Raw genomic sequence first — 17,939 nt, forward strand, 5'->3', positions numbered from 1 at the left:
GTAGTTTGACAATAAATGGCTTCACCCAACCAATAACCACGAGTGGAGAAAAAGTTTTTTTGTTATCATTCATACTCTCGGAAACAAGGCCAAGAAAGGAAAAATTCTGCCGGGGTATGTAAACTTTTGAGCACAACTGTAAATGTTTACAAGATCAGAACCAACATCAGCACATGAGTGCAGTGCCAGAACTAACATCAGTACTTGAATGCAGCACCAGAACCGCTGTCAGTACATGAATGCAGTGTCAGAACCACCTTCAGTATATGAATGCAGCGCCAGAACCAGACGCGAATACATTTGAATCTAAGAAGGAGCCGGCGCATCCCAAAACAACATACTTCGGCGGGCTGCATGTTGTGCAGTCCTGTATTAGACTAATGTCGGCGGTGGGTTTGGCGGACAGTCTGTGATACGGAGGTGCTGACCAACTGATTGTTGGGGGAGATGTTGATCAGGCATGTCTGATTTTGAACTGCCGATTGCTTTGTTCTCCCGGAGATTAGTCACCGGCTGAAATGTCTGTCGGCTGCTTTATCATAGAGAGCAAAGGAGTACTGGGCCAAACGCACTCCTCTGTATGGGAGCGACGGCCTAGATTGCGGTCAGCTGAACGAGCGGCCAAAGAATCATAACATTCTAGTTTATTATCACCATTTATCATCGGAGGAAGAAAATTGAGCTGATTTTTAGCGTTAATGATATAGGGATAAGGTCTCGTAATTATTGAACACTGGGACCCTATTTTTAATTATTACATTACATGTAAATTACCAGTTGTAGTGGTGTCAGTAAAAATGAAGGTTTAAACTTCTTGTCCATTGTTGCTGTAATAGTGACTTTTTATTATTGTTGTCTACGTGCCATATCACCATATTGTTTTTTATTTTGTTCGTTGTGTCAACGCTTTGATCTCTTTGTCTTGTTCCTCAAACTGTTCCTGAATATTTTTTTGCTGTGTGGCTGGGGGTCTTTATCCTGCTCAAAGAGGGCACTGCCAATATGGAATACTGCTGGTGAGAAGAGGGTTACTTGGTCTGTACAATATTTAGATAGTACTTGTCACATCCACATAATACCAAGACCCAAAGATCCCCAGCAGAACATTGCTCAGAGCATCACACTATCTCCACCGGCTTGCGTTCTTCCTATAGTCCATTCTGGTGCCATCTCTTCCCCCATAGGATTAATACACAGGTACTCGACGGTCCACGTGATGGAAAAGAAAATATGATTAATCAGACCAGGACACGTCCTTCCATTGCTCCAGTTCTGACATTCAAATGCTCATTGTAGGAGCTTTGAACAAGGGATCAGACTCTGTTATTACTCCTACCTGTTCTAACTACTAACCCGTTTACACTCCTCAATATTGTAATTGCAACACCAAGAAGAAAAAGTTGTAAATTCATGGAAATCACAGGATGAAGACATGTTAATAATATGGAAATTTTGAAAAAAATAGAAACTAAATCTTCAAAACATCTCGGTTCATTCAGTATTAAGTATTAGCAGACTATATAGGTCTGGTATAGTATGTCAACCCATGCCATAATTAGTCCAAAAGGACAGACCTCTTTTCCAGACCTACATTGCTGTCTGGCTCTGTATCATGATAACCTTTGAGAGTGGTGGCATGGGGTCAACGAAGGGGTCTTCATGAAGGAACGTTACACCAGTCCTACTCCCGGGATTATGGTGTGGGGTGGCATAATGTACGGTAGCCGGACTCCTCTACTCTTCATTCCAGGAACGCAAACAGCTCGGCATTACTTTGTTTTGGTGGTGGAACCAGTGCTCCGGCCATTTCTCCAAAGTGTCTCATGAGCTGTTTTTCAACATGACAATGCCAGTCCGCATTTTGCTGGTGCTACTGTGAGCAGCCTGCATGGCCTAAACGTGCTTCCATGGCTGCAGCTTCTCCAGACTTGCCTCCCATCGAGCACATCTAGAATGTCATTAGTCGGTGATTACACAGGAGCTGCCAGCAGCGGATCTTGATGATTTGCCCAAGTGCTTTCAGCAGCAGAACCTTCATCAGAAGATCATTAATAACCTCAGTGATAGCAGCCAAGGTTGGAGGTGCTGGGATTTCTGCATATTCTACTAAATATTGAGCAAAATTGAGATATGAAAATTTTGCTTGCACTTTTTCACCATTAACATGTCTATCCATCGTGTGATTTTCCTTCTTGGCATTACAATTTCAATACCGCGGCTGACTGAGTGCGCCGATGAAGCCAAAGGTGTGTACACTATGTAAAAAGGAAAAAGCAAGCAGCACTAGTTTCAATTTAGAAGTTGTAACCCAAAACCAACAACTATCAAAAAATAGTAAAAAATGCAGGCAGCCCTCCAAGAGAGTCAAATGAAAAAGGTTGGTGGTTTATTTGCCCATGTGCGGAGCCCTTGTCAAGCACCGCTCCTCTTTGCTTCTGAGTCTTTTGCAGCGCTCATTGTATTTTTAGTTTTGTTTTTTTTTCCTATAATTTAATATCTACTGAAGTTTGGGGACACTTGACAATAACACCTCTTGGTTTTACTTATCTTATTCAGAGATCTCTGCACCTGTGGATCATCCTCCAGCCATTGTTGTCTTCACTGAGTGAATCTGATGAAATACCAATCTTTACACATAAAAGCCTTTTGTTCCTGCAGCTATAAACTGCGATTTGTCAGATTACAGATCACGCAGCGCTCATGCCGAGTGTATGGCGATGATGATCGTATGTATAGAAATGACTGTCTGCCTCTATTTACATTTCAATGCACAAACACAAAGCAAATAACTGTCCTTTCAGAGTGTCCATAATAAATGCAGGAAGAGGAGAAGCATCATCATCATCTGCACACAACACACAGCCACAGAGCAACCACCACAACACACAGCCACAGAGCAACCACCACAACACACAGCCACAGAGCAATCACCACAACACACAGCCACAGAGCAACCACCACAACACACAGCCACAGAGCAACCACCACAACACACAGCCACAGAGCAACCACCACAACACACAGCCACAGAGCAACCACCACAACACACAGCCACAGAGCAACCACCACAACACACAGCCATAGAGCAACCACCACAACACACAGCCACAGAGCAACCACCACAACACACAGCCACAGAGCAACCACCACAACACACAGCCACAGAGCAACCACCACAACACACAGCCACAGAGCAACCACCACAACACACAGCCACAGAGCAACCACCACAACACACAGCCACAGAGCAATCACCACAACACACAGCCACAGAGCAACCACCACAACACACAGCCACAGAGCAACCACCACAACACACAGCCACAGAGCAACCACCACAACACACAGCCACAGAGCAACCACCACAACACACAGCCACAGAGCAACCACCACAACACACAGCCACAGAGCAACCACCACAACACACAGCCACAGAGCAACCACCACAACACACAGCCACAGAGCAACCACCACAACACACAGCCACAGAGCAATCACCACAACACACAGCCACAGAGCAACCACCACAACACACAGCCACAGAGCAACCACCACAACACACAGCCACAGAGCAACCACCACAACACACAGCCACAGCAACCACCAACATCCTAATTATCATCTACTGTGGATTCTGATTTTTTAAATTGTCCAAATTACAATGTAGATGATTTCCACACAATTCAGATCCATATGTGTGTACACTGAGAACAGTATTATAGTAGTTATATCCTTGTACATAGGGGCAGTATTATAGTAGTTATATTCTTGTACATAGGGGCAGTATTATAGTAGTTATATTCTTGCACATAGGGACAATATTATAGTAGTTATATTCTTGTACATAGGGACAATATTATAGTAGTTATATTCTTGTACATAGGGACAATATTATAGTAGTTATATTCTTGTACATAGGGACAGTATTATAGTAGTTATATTCTTGTACATAGGGGGCAGTATTATAGTAGTTATATTCTTGTACATAGGGACAGTATTATAATACTTATATTCTTGTACATAGGGGGCAGTATTATAGTAGTTATATTCTTGTACATAGGGGACAGTATTATAGTAGTTATATTCTTGTGTATAGGGGGCAGTATTATAGTAGTTATATTCTTGTACATAGGGACAGTATTATAATACTTATATTCTTGTACATAGGGGGCAGTATTATAGTAGTTATATTCTTGTACATAGGGACAGTATTATAATACTTATATTCTTGTACATAGGGGGCAGTATTATAGTAGTTATATTCTTGTATATAGGAGCAGTATTATAGTAGTTATATTCTTGTACATAGGGACAGTATTATAGTAGTTATATTCTTGTACATAGGGGGCAGTATTATAGTAGTTATATTCTTGTACATAGGGGACAGTATTATAGTAGTTATATTCTTGTGTATAGGGGGCAGTATTATAGTAGTTATATTCTTGTACATAGGGACAGTATTATAGTAGTTATATTGTACATAGGGGGCAGTATTATAGTAGTTATATTCTTGCACATAGGGACAATATTATAGTAGCTATATTCTTGTACATAGGGGCAGTATTATAGTAGTTATATTCTTGTACATAGGGACAGTATTATAGTAGTTATATTCTTGCACATAGGGACAATATTATAGTAGTTATATTCTTGTACATAGGGACAGTATTATAGTAGTTATATTCTTGTACATAGGGGGCAGTATTATAGTAGTTATATTCTTGTACATAGGGACAGTATTATAGTAGTTATATTCTTGCACATAGGGACAATATTATAGTAGCTATATTCTTGTACATAGGGACAGTATTATAGTAGTTATATTCTTGTACATAGGGACAGTATTATAGTAGTTATATTCTTGTATATAGGGGCAGTATTATAGTAGTTATATTCTTGTATATAGGAGCAGTATTATAGTAGTTATATTCTTGTACATAGGGACTGTATTATAGTAGTTATATTCTTGTACATAAGGGCAGTATTATAGTAGTTATATTCTTGTACATAGGAGCAGTATTATAGTAGTTATATTCTTGTACATAGGGACAGTGTTATAGTAGTTATATTCTTGTACATAGGAGCAGTATTATAGTAGTTATATCCTTGTACATAGGGGCAGTATTATAGTAGTTATATTCTTGTACATAGGGGCAGTATTATAGTAGTTATATTCTTGTACATAGGAGCAGTATTATAGTAGTTATATTCTTGTACATAGGGGCAGTATTATAGTAGTTATATCCTTGTACATAGGGGCAGTATTATAGTAGTTATATTCTTGTACATAGGAGCAGTATTATAGTAGTTATATTCTTGTACATAGGGGCAGTATTATAGTAGTTATATTCTTGTACATAGGGGCAGTATTATAGTAGTTATATTCTTGTACATAGGGACAGTATTATAGTAGTTATATTCTTGTACATAGGGACAGTATTATAGTAGTTATATTCTTGTACATAGGGACAGCATTATAGTAGTTATATTCTTGTACATAGGGGGCAGTATTATAGTAGTTATATTCTTGTACATAGGGGGCAGTATTATAGTAGTTATATTCTTGTACATAGGAGCAGTATTATAGTAGTTATATTCTTGTACATAGGGACAGTATTATAGTAGTTATATTCTTGTACATAAGGGCAGTATTATAGTAGTTATATTCTTGTACATAGGAGCAGTATTATAGTAGTTATATTCTTGTACATAGGGGCAGTATTATAGTAGTTATATTCTTGTACATAGGGGCATTATTATAGTAGTTATAGACTTGTACATAGGAGTATTATAGTAGTTATATTCTTGTACATAGGGGCAGTATTATAGTAGTTATATCCTTGTACATAGGGGCAGTATTATAGTAGTTATATTCTTGTACATAGGGGCAGTATTATAGTAGTTATATTCTTGTACATAGGGACAGTATTATAGTAGTTATATTCTTGTACATAGGGACAGTATTATAGTAGTTATACTCTTGTACATAGGGACAGTATTATAGTAGTTATATTCTTGTACATAGGGGCATGTCACAGACGTGGTTTGCGGAACCATTGTGCCACGGACCGAAGAGAGCCTGGAGGGGCATGACTAACCGAGCACCGTACTGTTCACTAGAGCCTCTGATGGTGAGGTTATACTTGGCTCCTGATGAACCCCAGGTGCCACTCCAGGACAGACCAACTGCCGTGTAGCAGCTGGACCCAGTAGGACAGACTGGATGGTGTAGCAGGCTGGGTTTGTAGCGGAATGCAGCAGGCTGGGTTAGCACCAGACTGCAGCAGACTGGGTTAGCACCAGAGTGCAGCAGGCAGAGTTTGCACCAGAGTGCAGCAGGCAGAGTTTGCACCAGAGTGCAGCAAGCAGAGTTTGCACCAGAGTGCAGCAGGCAGAGTTTGCACCACAATGCAGCAGGCAGGATTTGCACCAGAGTGCAGCAAGCAGGATTTGCACAAGAGGGCAGCAGGACTGGTACGCAATCTTAACTTAGACTTCAGAACAGGAAGGTTGCTCAGGCACCTCCCCAGTGGAGAGGAAGCAATATATATGTAATGTCCCACAGTCATTGGCTGGGGAAGTAATAGGAAGTGCATGCGCTGGCCCTTTAAGAGGGCGGGAGCGCGTGCGGGCGTGCCCTAAGGACATGGCTGGAAGCCCTGCTAGAAGCAGACAGAGCACAGGGAAGGGAAACACCGCAACACGGGTGTGTGAAGTGACATGCCGGAGACCCTGCTTATCAGAACAGGGATCCGGCGTGGTGCTAACAGTACCCCCCCTTTATGTCCCCTCCTCTTCAGGCCATCGAGGAAGTTCCGGAGGAGAATCGGAGAGTGAATGTTCTCCTTAGGCTCCCAGGACCTCTCTTTTGGACCAAATACCTTCCAGTCAACAAGAAATAGAGTCTAGCCTCTCACCTTCTTCATGGCCAAGATGTTCTCCACCTCAAAAACATCATCCGAGGCGGATGGCGTGGGTGTGTTACTAGGATCCTTGAAGAAGGGGCTCAGGATGACCGGCTTCAGCAGAGATACGTGGAAAGAATTCGGAATCCGTAATGAAGGAGGCAACTTCAGTTTATAGGAGACCTTGTTGATCCACTTCAGCACTTTGAAAGGACCGATAAAATGAGGATACAACTTGTAAGAGGGAACCTTCAGCCGGATGTATCTGGCCGAGAGCCATACCTTGTCGCCAGGGCGGAAGCACGGCGCCTTTTGTCTGCATGTCTCTTCATATGTATGGAGGATGCTTCTAGAGTGACTTTGGTGTCCTCCCACAACTTTACATAATCCTTGGAGAGGACATCTGCCGCTGGAACATCAGAAGGAACCGTCACTAGAAGGGGAACCTCGGGTTGCCGACTGAAAACAATGTAGAAAGGAGACTCTCTCGAGGCTTCACCAATGTGATTGTTGTATGAGAACTCCACCCAGGGAAGTAATTTCACCTAATCATTGTGGTGGGCATTGACAAAGTGTCACAGGTAGTTGTCCAGGACCTGGTTGACACGCTCCACTTGCCCATTGGACTGAGGGTGATAGGCCGAGGAGAAGTCCAAGACGATATCCAGATGTTTACAGAGAGCTCGCCAGAATCTGGAAGTGAACTGCGAACCTCGATCTGACACAATGTGACGTGGAAATCCGTGCTGGCGGAAAATATGTTTTATAAAGCTGTCAGCCAGTTCAGGAGCAGACAGAAGAGCAGATAACGGGGTAAAATGTGCCATCCACGACTACCCAGATGACGGTGCAACTCTCGGATACTAGCAAATCTGTAATGAAGTCCATTGCTATGTGCTGCCATGGACCAGATGACACGGGTAACGGCAGGAGAGAACTGGTAGGAAGTCGTCTGGGGACTTTATTGCGATCACAAATCGGACAGGCAGCCATGTAAGCATAATCTCCCTCCCCATAGATGGCCACTAGTAATGGCGAGAAATCAATTGTAGCGTCTTACTTTATCCCACGTGACCAGCCACCTTGGATAAGTGGCCCCATGACAAAACTCACTCCTCAGATTCAGCCACAAGGGTTTTTCCTGGGGGAATTTGCGACAGGCTGACTGGAGCGACAGTAACCATCTTGGATGATTCAATGATAAATTGAGGATCCTCCTCTTGGTCCCTGGACAGAGAGAGGGCATCAGCTCTGACATTCTTGTCACTGGACCTGAAATGTAACAAAAAGTTAAAGCGGGCAAAAAACAAAGACCACCTGGCCTGGCGTGGATTAAGTCTCTGGACAGACTGGAGATAAGCCAGGTTCTTAAGGTCTGTGTAGATGACCACTGGATAGACTGCGCCCTCCAGCAGGTATCGCCACTCTTCCAATCCTTCTTAATGGCGACTAACTCCCGGTCACCGATGGAGTAGTTACGCTCTGGAGCGGGGAAGGTCTTAGAGAAGAAACCGCAGGACACTTGGCGACCCGAGGAAGATTTCTGAGTGAGCACAGCTCCAACCCCTAATGAGGATGTGTCCACCTCTAGGAAGAACTGTTTGTTCAAATCCAGACGATGCAGAACGGGAACGGTGGAGAATGACCGTTTAAGAGAGCGGAAGGTTTCCTCAGCCTCAGAGGACCAGTTCTTTGGATCAGTTCCTTTTCGGGTCATGGCAGAGATAGGAGCGCTCAGAGTGGAGAAGTGAGGAATGAATTGTCGATAATAGCAAAGCCAAGGAATCTCTGTATTGCTTTGACTCCATTGGGCAGCGGCCATTTAAGGATGGAAGAGACTTTCTCTGAATCCATCATGAGTCCGGTATCTGAGATAATGTAACCCAAGAAGGGAAGGGCGGACTGTTCAAAAACGCATTTCTCATACTTGGCGTAGAGTCGATTCTCCCTAAGACGCTGAAGAACTTGCCAAACTGCTCGTCTGTGGGAGGCCAGATCCGGGGAAAATACCAAAATATCATCCAGAGAGACAACAACGCAGGAATGAAGCAGGTCCCGGAAGATATCATTGACGAACTCTTGAAAAACTGCCCGTGCATTACTGAGACCGAATGTCATCACTTGGTATTCATAATGTCAGTTTCTGGTGTTGAAGGCCATCTTCCACTCGTCTCCCCGGCGAATCAGGATTAGATTGTAGGCGCCTCTTCAATCTAATTTAGTGAAGATTCTGATACCCCTTAATCGGTCAAATAACTCAGAGATCAGTGGGATAGGGTATTTATTTTTTACCGTGATATGGTTGAGGCCCCGATAGTCTATACAGGGTTGGAGTGATCCGTCATTCTTTATAACGAAGAAAAACCCAGCCCCAGCAGGAGAGGAGGAATGAACCCCCTGGCCAAATTCTCCTGAATGTAGTCCGACATAGCTTGAGTCTCAGCTGGGGACACAGGGTAAATTCAGCCTCTAGGGGGTGTAGATCCGGGAATCAAGTCGATTTGGCAATCATACGGCTGTGAGGCGGGAAATATTCTTGTACATAGGAGCAGTATTATAGTAGTTATATTCTTGTACATAGGGGGCAGTATTATAGCAGTTATATTCTTGTACATAGGAGCATTTTTATAATAGTTATAGTCTTGTACATAGGAGCAGTATTATAGTAGTTATATTCTTGTACATAAGGGCAGTATTATAGTAGATATATTCTTGTACATAGGAGCAGTATTATAGTAGTTGTATTCTTGTACATAGGGACAGTATTATAGTAGTTATATTCTTGTACATAGGGGGCAGTATTATAGTAGATATATTCTTGTACATAGAAGCAGTATTATAGTAGTTGTATTCTTGTACATAGGGACAGTATTATAGTAGTTGTATTCTTGTACATAGGGGGCAGTATTATAGTAGATATATTCTTGTACATAGGAGCAGTATTATAGTAGTTATATTCTTGTACATAGGAGCAGTATTATAGTAGTTATATTCTTGTACATAGGGGCAGTATTATAGTAGTTATATTCTTGTACATAGGGGCAGTATTATAGTAGATATATTCTTGTACATAGGAGCAGTATTATAGTAGTTGTATTCTTGTACATAGGGACAGTATTATAGTAATTATATTCTTGTACATAGGGGGCAGTATTATAGTAGATATATTCTTGTACATAGAAGCAGTATTATAGTAGTTGTATTCTTGTACATAGGGACAGTATTATAGTAGTTGTATTCTTGTACATAGGGGCAGTATTATAGTAGATATATTCTTGTACATAGGAGCAGTATTATAGTAGTTATATTCTTGTACATAGGGACAGTATTATAGTAGTTATATTCTTGTACATAGGGGGCAGTATTATAGTAGATATATTCTTGTACATAGGAGCAGTAATATAGTAGTTGTATTCTTGTACATAGGGACAGTATTATAGTAGTTGTATTCTTGTACATAGGGGCAGTATTATAGTAGATATATTCTTGTACATAGGAGCAGTATTATAGTAGTTATATTCCTGTACATAGGGGCAGTATTATAGTAGTTATATTCTTGTACATAGGAGCAGTATTATAGTAGTTATATTCTTGTACATAGGGGGCAGTATTATAGTAATTATATTCTTGTACATAGGAGCAGTATTATAGTAGTTATATTCTTGTACATAGGAGCAGTATTATAGTAGTTATATTCTTGTACATAGGGGCAGTATTATAGTAATTATATTCTTGTACATAGGAGCAGTATTATAGTAGTTATATTCCTGTACATAGGGGCAGTATTATAGCAGTTATATTCTTGTACATAGGAGCAGTATTATAGTAGTTATATTCTTGTACATAGAGGGCAGTATTATAGTAGTTATATTCTTGTACATAGGAGCAGTATTATAGTAGTTATATTCTTGTACATAGGAGCAGTATTATAGTAGTTATATTCTTGTACATAGAGGGCAGTATTATAGTAGTTATATTCCTGTGCTTGGTGCCAATATTATAATAGATATGGGATGTGGTAATAATCTGCCATTTGTTTTGTAAGGACAGAGGCTAAATAAGTGTAAGGTGTCATTCCGATGTTTGTGTTTGACATATACTTGTTCTATCATTGTTTTTCTTAGAAGAATGTTGAATATAATAGTGAATTATAGATCCCGCATTAAAGGGGATGACACTGGTTTTAAAGGCATATATTCCTTCCAGCTCAGCCATGGATCCTGTGTAGGACACTCCTGAAGTCAGCGTCAGCTCTGCAGCCCACGTGTGCTACATTCGAAAGTCAGCAAGACCGCTGCAGCCTGTGATTGGCAGCAGCATTCAGGTGACTATAAGAGCATGAAATCTGAGAAATATCCAAAGACGCACTTTTATTGTCACGGGACAGCTTCAGCAGTCTCATTTATTTCTGACTGGAGTAAATTTCGCTTGCGGAGCAGCCACAGACCTCCGAGATCGGCCAGCACTTTATTCACGTGGGGGGGGGGGGAACCAGAAAGGTTTATTGTTTTTAAATCCACGCCTGCCTAAAATAAAATCTATTTTAATGTCAGACAACCCCTTGTCTCATAGATATATTGCTTTATAATTTATCTTGTTCTGATAGAAGTTTCTTCTGTTCATATAGTACTTCCAAAATATGATTCATTTATGCACAGAAGAAAAAATCCTAGGATAAATGGATGTAATATATACACAGCGCTGCTCACCATTATTGTCAGCCCTTCATTTTTTTCATGCACTGTACAATATCTTCAGAAATAAATGGAAATGTACCAAAGTTATATCCTCAGGATTTTTTACTTAGTGGTCCAAAGTAATAGAACAATAAAACATTGTTCTTCAACTTCCATGTTGCAATTTCAAAGAAACAGAATAAACAGCATGTGCTGCAATAAAGGCCCCCCTAATTAATACTTGGTTGCCCCCCTGATTAATACTTGGTTGCCCCCTGATTAATACTTGGTTGCCCACCCTTTGGCATTGCTGACGGCCTCCAGACGTTTCTTGTAGCCATCTATAAGCTTCTTGCTCTTCTCAGATGGTATTTTCTCCCACTCTTCCTTTGCAGTTTGTTCGAGCTCTTGATTGTTTTCAGGGTTCTTTTTCCCAATGGCAGATTTCAGCTCACCCCAAAGATTTCCAATGGGATTGAGGTCAGGACTCATTGCTGGACATTTTATAACAGTCCTTTTTTTCTTTTCCAACCATTCCTGTGTACTTTTGGATGTTGGCTTTGGGTCATTGTCTTGCTGGAGAACCCATGATCTTTGACTCAAACCAAGTTTTCTTACACTGGGTAGGACATTTCGCTCTAAAATCTTTTGATTATTCTCTGATTTCATGATTCCTGTGATACGGTCAAGGCCTCCAATACGCTAAACACAAAAAGCAAAGCCACAATAAGAAAAATTAAAATTCCCCCAAGATTGAAGAAAAAAAACACAGCAAAAAAAGCAGTAGTATTTACCTGCTCAGTTCTTCAGACCTAACGTACTACCAGGATGCAGTAAACCCATGTAACAAAGATGGCGGCTATACAGGTGCAAAATACTGATGAGACAGTCACTCACAACCTACCATTTCATGGAGGGGGTGACTGCTTAGTATTAGAATTGCACACAAAGTGGCTTGTATAGGGTGCTGTTCACACCTGAGTAGTGCACAGTATCTGGCTTACAGCCTATTAGTTACGCCCCTACCATTAGATTAGGCGGGCCATGCACTGTGCACTACCCAGGTGTGAACTGCGCATGGGACGTACTTGGACGTTCCAACATGACAATGATCCAAAACACAAGGCCAAGTCGACCTGTCATTGGCTACAGCAGAACAAAGTGAAGGTTCTGGAGTGGCCATCTCAGTCTCCTGACCTCAATATCATTGAGCCACTCTGGGGAGATCTCAAGTGCGCAGTTCATGCTAGACAGCCCAGGAATTTACAGGAACTGGAGGCTTTTTGCCAAGAAGAATGGGCAGCTTTACCATCTGAGAAAATAAAGAATCTCATCCACAACTACCACAAAAGACTTCAAGCTGTCATTGATGTTAGAGGGGGCAATACACGGTATTAAGAACTGGGGTATGGGAACTTTTGATCAGGGTCATTTGGATGTTTTTGGTTGTCATTAAGATTTAAAAAGACAAAACACAGTAGTTTGACAATAAATGGCTTCACCCAACCAATAACTATGAGTGGAGAAAAAGGTTTTTTGTTATCATTCATATTCTCTGAAACAAGGTCAAGAAAGGAAAAATTCTGCCGGGGTGTGTAAACTTTTGAGCACAACTGTATATGCATTTTTGCACTTTTTTATTGCAAGGTGCAGCCAAGCCCATCAGTGCCGGCATTGTAAACTAGGGTGTCTGTTCTCATGGGGTGCACTTAGATAGTACCGGACTTCCCGCCTAATCTAACAATAGGGGCGTAACTAATAGGCTGTAAGCCGGATACTGTGAACTACCCAGGTGCGAACAGTGGCCTATACAAGCCACTTTGTGTGCAATTCTAATATTCAACAATCACCCCCTCCATGAAATGGTAGGTTGTGAGTGACTATCTCATCAGTATTTAGCACCTGTATAGCCGCCATGTTTGTTATATGGGTTTGCTGCATCCTGGTAGTGCATTAGGTCTGAAGAACTGAGCAGGTAAATACTACTGCTATTTTGCTGTGTTTTTTTCAAGGCCTCCAATACCAGACACAGCAGCAAAGCAACCCCACAGCATTATGGATCTTCCACCATGCTTAACTGTTGGTAAGGAGTTCTTTTCTTTTGTGCCATCAGTAAACAAACTCTTGCTTTGCATTGACAAAAAGCTCTATTTTTGTTTAATCTGTCAACAGAAAAATTTCCCAGAAGGATTGTGGTTTGTAAATGTACTGTTGGGCAAAGATCAGTCGTTCCTTTTTATGTCTTTTCTTCAGCAATTGTTTCTTGCTTGGCCTTCGCCCATAAAGCTCTGCTTGGTTTAGTGTGTGGCATATGGTACTTGTTGAAACCATGACCCCAGACTGTTTAAGGTTGGACTTCAGGTCTTTGGGTGTTTGATGTGGTGTTTTTTCCACCATTCGCACCAACCTTGGAAGACATCTCTTGTCAATTTTCCTCTTTCCCCCACGTCCAGGGAGGTTCTTGACAGTTGAATGCTTGGCAAACTTCTTAATAACATTGCACACTGTTGAAACTGGGATACCAAGGTCTTTTGAGATGGCCTTATGTAGCATTGGCGTCTCTGCCTCCTGCCAGGCAGAGACACCGTTCCCCTCCCCGCCGCGGTCCTGGTCTGGCATCTTCCTGCTCCCCTGCTGCTGTGGCGCGTACCTTCCCGGGCACTGTGCTTAGGGCACGCGCGCACTCCCTCCCTCTTAGAAAGGGCCGCGCGCCCTCCTAAAGGGTCCCCGGCCAATGGCCGGAGGACTTCTCCTATATAAGGCACCTCCTCCAAAATGGAGGTGCCTGTGCAAGGTTGTAGTTCTGTGTGCTAACACTTGCTTCAGCCCTCAGGTCCGGCTGCCTGTCAGTCCAGCCCGCCAGTCTGTCTACAGTTCTGCCCGCCAGCCTGCCTACCTGGAGCACCTGCCAGTTACCTGCCGTGCCCGCCAGTCTGTCTACCTGGAGCACCTGCCAGTTACCTGTCGTGCCTGCCAGCTTGCCTACCCGGAGTACCTGTCTGGCTATCCGCTGTGCCCGCCTTCTTGCCTACCCCGAGCACCTGTCTGACTATCTGCCGCACCTGCCTGCTGATCTACCTGGACCACCCGTCTGCCTTCCTGCTGTGCTTATCCACTGTACCGGTCAGTTCCTGTCATCTGAACCGTGGGAGTCACCTGCTCTCACACAAGGTCGGTCCCAGAGTGGCACCTGGTTCACCTGCCCGGTCCCTCCCTGGTTCACAGAGTCGACTAAGCCGCCGTGTGACCTGGGTCAGGCCGAGTAGGCACTTAGTCACGCACCTCTGGTCCCTCCTTGCACCGAAGCACAGAGGTTCCACCACCCGGACCCGTAACACCTTATACCCTCTGGAAGTCTTGTGTTTGCTAATAGCAGTCCTGATGTCCTCAGACAGCTCCTTTGTCTTCACCATTGTGACAAAGGAACAGGGCCTACCATGTGGCTTTTTAAACACTGAAGTCATCATTCATTGGCTAATTCATGTCACATGGGCACTGACAATTAATCACAGGAGAATCTCTTTTGTGATTTACCACAGGCGAGTCAAAATGTGTTTCCATACTAAATTAATGTAAAGGTGCCAATACCAGTGACACAGCCAGCTTTAGGTTTATCTATTCTTCCCTCCCGTTGTTTTTTGTTTTAAATTATTGTTTATCATTTACTCTTCTGCATTTAAAACGAGTCTCTATACAAAAAACAGTTTCACTTGCCAATAACGATGAGCAGGACTGTATATATATATATATACATACAGTACAGACCAAAAGTTTGGACACACCTTCACATTTAAAGATTTTTCTGCATTTTCATGACTTTTAAAATTGTACATTCACACTGAAGGCATCAAAACTATGAATTAACACATGTGGAATTATATACTTACCAAAAAAGTGTGAAACAACTGAAAATATGTCTTATATTCTAGGTTCTTCAAAGTAGCCACCTTTTGCTTTGATGACTGCTTTGTACACTCTTGGCATTCTCTTGATGAGCTTCAAGAGGTAGTCACCGGAAATGGTTTTCACTTCACAGGTGTGCCTTGCCAGGTTTAATAAGTGGGATTTCTTGCCTTATAAATTGGGTTGGGACCAACAGTTGTGTTGTGCAGAAGTCTGGTGGATACACAGCTGATAGTCCTACTGAATAGACTGTTAGAATTTGTATTATGGCAAGAAAAAAGCAGCTAAGTAAAGAAAAACGAGTGGCCATCATTACTTTAAGAAATGAAGTTCAGTTAGTCTGAAAAATTGGGCAAACTTTGAAAGTGTCCCCAAGTGCAGTTGCAAAAACCATCAAGTGCTACAAAGAAACTGGCTGACATGAGGACCGCCCCAGGAAAGGAAGACCAAGAGTCACCTCTGCTTCTGAGGATAAGTTTATCCGAGTCACCAGCCTCAGAAATCGCAGGTTAACAGCAGCTCAGATTAGAAACCAGGTCAATGCCACACAGAGTTCTAGCAGCAGACACATCTCTACAACAACTGTTAAGAGGAGACTTTGTGCAGCAGGCCTTCATGGTAAAATAGCTGCTAGGAAACCACTGCTAAGGACAGGCAACAAGCAGAAGAGACTTGTTTGGGCTAAAGAACACAAGGAATGGACATTAGACCAGTGGAAATCTGTGCTTTGGTCTGATGAGTCCAAATTTGAGATCTTTGGTTCCAACCACCGTGTCTTTGTGCGACGCAGAAAAGATGAACGGATGGACTCTACATGCCTGGTTCCCACCGTGAAGCATGGAGGAGGAGGTGTGATGGTGTGGGGGGGCTTTGCTGGTGACACTGTTGGGGATTTATTCAAAATTGAAGGCATACTGAACCAGCATGGCTACCACAGCATCTTGCAGCGGCATGCTATTCCATCCGGTTTGCGTTTAGTTGGACCATCATTTATTTTTCAACAGGACAATGACCTCAAACACACCTCCAGGCTGTGTAAGGGCTATTTGACCAAGAGGGAGAGTGATGGGGGGCTACGCCAGATGACCTGGCCTCCACAGTCACCAGACCTGAACCCAATCGAGATGGTTTGGGGTGAGCTGGACCGCAGAGTGAAGGCAAAAGGGCCAACAAGTGCTAAGCATCTCTGGGAACTCCTTCAAGATTGTTGGAAGACCATTTCCGGTGACTACCTCTTGAAGCTCATCAAGAGAATGTCAAAGAGTGTGCAAAGCAGTCATCAAAGCAAAAGGTGGCTACTTTGAAGAACCTAGAATATAAGACATATTTTCAGTTGTTTCACACTTTTTTGTTAAGTATATAATTCCACATGTGGTAATTCATAGTTTTGATGCCTTCAGTGTGAATGTACAATTTTCATAGTCAAGAAAATACAGAAAAATCTTTAAATGAGAAGGTGTGTCCAAACTTTTGGTCTGTACTGTATATATACACATATATACACACACATAAAAATAAAACATCAGAGGTCCATAAATTCTGTGACAAATTTTTATAACATCAACTGATAACGAAGCTTCAGGCTGAGAATAAAAATACAACCAGATTTCTATCACAATTTTTTTTTTCTTTTTTTTAATAACAAAATCATAAAGAGACAATGAATCATTTGAAAGGCAGCGGAAAATTCTGTTCACAGTTCATTACAAGCCCTTCTAGAAATCGTATGTACATTAAGGTCCAGCGAGGGCCGACCCTACGCGCGCTCGGCTTTATCTTACTTACCCCAAAATTACAACGTATGAGCATAATCCCATCATGCAATGCTGAAGATAAACGTCAGCACCACCGAACAATACAAAAATATTCTCAATCTAGTAAAGACAAGAGCGTCCGTCTTTGGAGCAAATGGCTGAAAAAAATAGCCGGTTGTAGCTGAGAGGGAAATTATAGTTTCTGCAGGTCAGGTTAACAAAAAAAAGAAATAAAAATAAAATATTCTACCATGCAGGAGTTAATACGACTGAGATCCATTTTTATGTCTAAGTGAATCAGTCTCTTTATTCTTCTAATAATTAAAAAAAAAATATTTCTAGAAAATAAAGGAAAAAAATCACTATTCTAGCGAAACCACAAGCAGTTAGTATAAGAAGAATAAATAACAATAAACTGGGTGTTACATCAGCTGATTCATCCCGAAATCCACTGTGGGACCAATTCTCATAAATGGACATTTTTAACCCCTTCCTGCAAATTTTAGTTTCTTGCACTTTTGTTGTTTTCTCTTTTTTTTTTTTTTTACGTAAAGAGTTATAACCGTTTTTTTCTTCGGTAGGACATAGTTGTACAAGGGTTTTTTTTTTTTTCTCAAGGATGAGTTGAACTTTTGAATGGCACGATTCACTTTACCATATAGTGTTACTGAAAAATGAGAAAAAAAAAATCCAAGTCTAAA

General features: G+C 41.9%; 1 protein-coding gene across 1 annotated transcript in view; it reads right to left on the reverse strand.

Annotated features, from left to right (window-relative positions):
* LOC141248409 (uncharacterized) overlaps positions 1–8,622 on the reverse strand; it is a 105,937-nt gene extending 97,315 nt beyond the window's left edge. The window contains exons 1-4 of the mRNA XM_073669356.1: positions 8,228–8,622; positions 8,019–8,177; positions 7,524–7,651; positions 6,918–7,108 (exon numbers count right to left, since the gene is read on the reverse strand). Of these exons, the coding sequence (XP_073525457.1) occupies positions 6,918–7,108; positions 7,524–7,651; positions 8,019–8,177; positions 8,228–8,622 (873 nt within the window). The remainder of the gene's footprint in view (positions 1–6,917; positions 7,109–7,523; positions 7,652–8,018; positions 8,178–8,227) is intronic.
* Positions 8,623–17,939: the final 9,317 nt, after the last annotated feature.

This window comes from Phyllobates terribilis, unplaced genomic scaffold (genome assembly GCF_046119375.1).
Source record: "Phyllobates terribilis strain yellow unplaced genomic scaffold, ASM4611937v1 Scaffold_2__4_contigs__length_985480577, whole genome shotgun sequence".
Lineage (NCBI taxonomy): Eukaryota > Metazoa > Chordata > Amphibia > Anura > Dendrobatidae > Phyllobates > Phyllobates terribilis.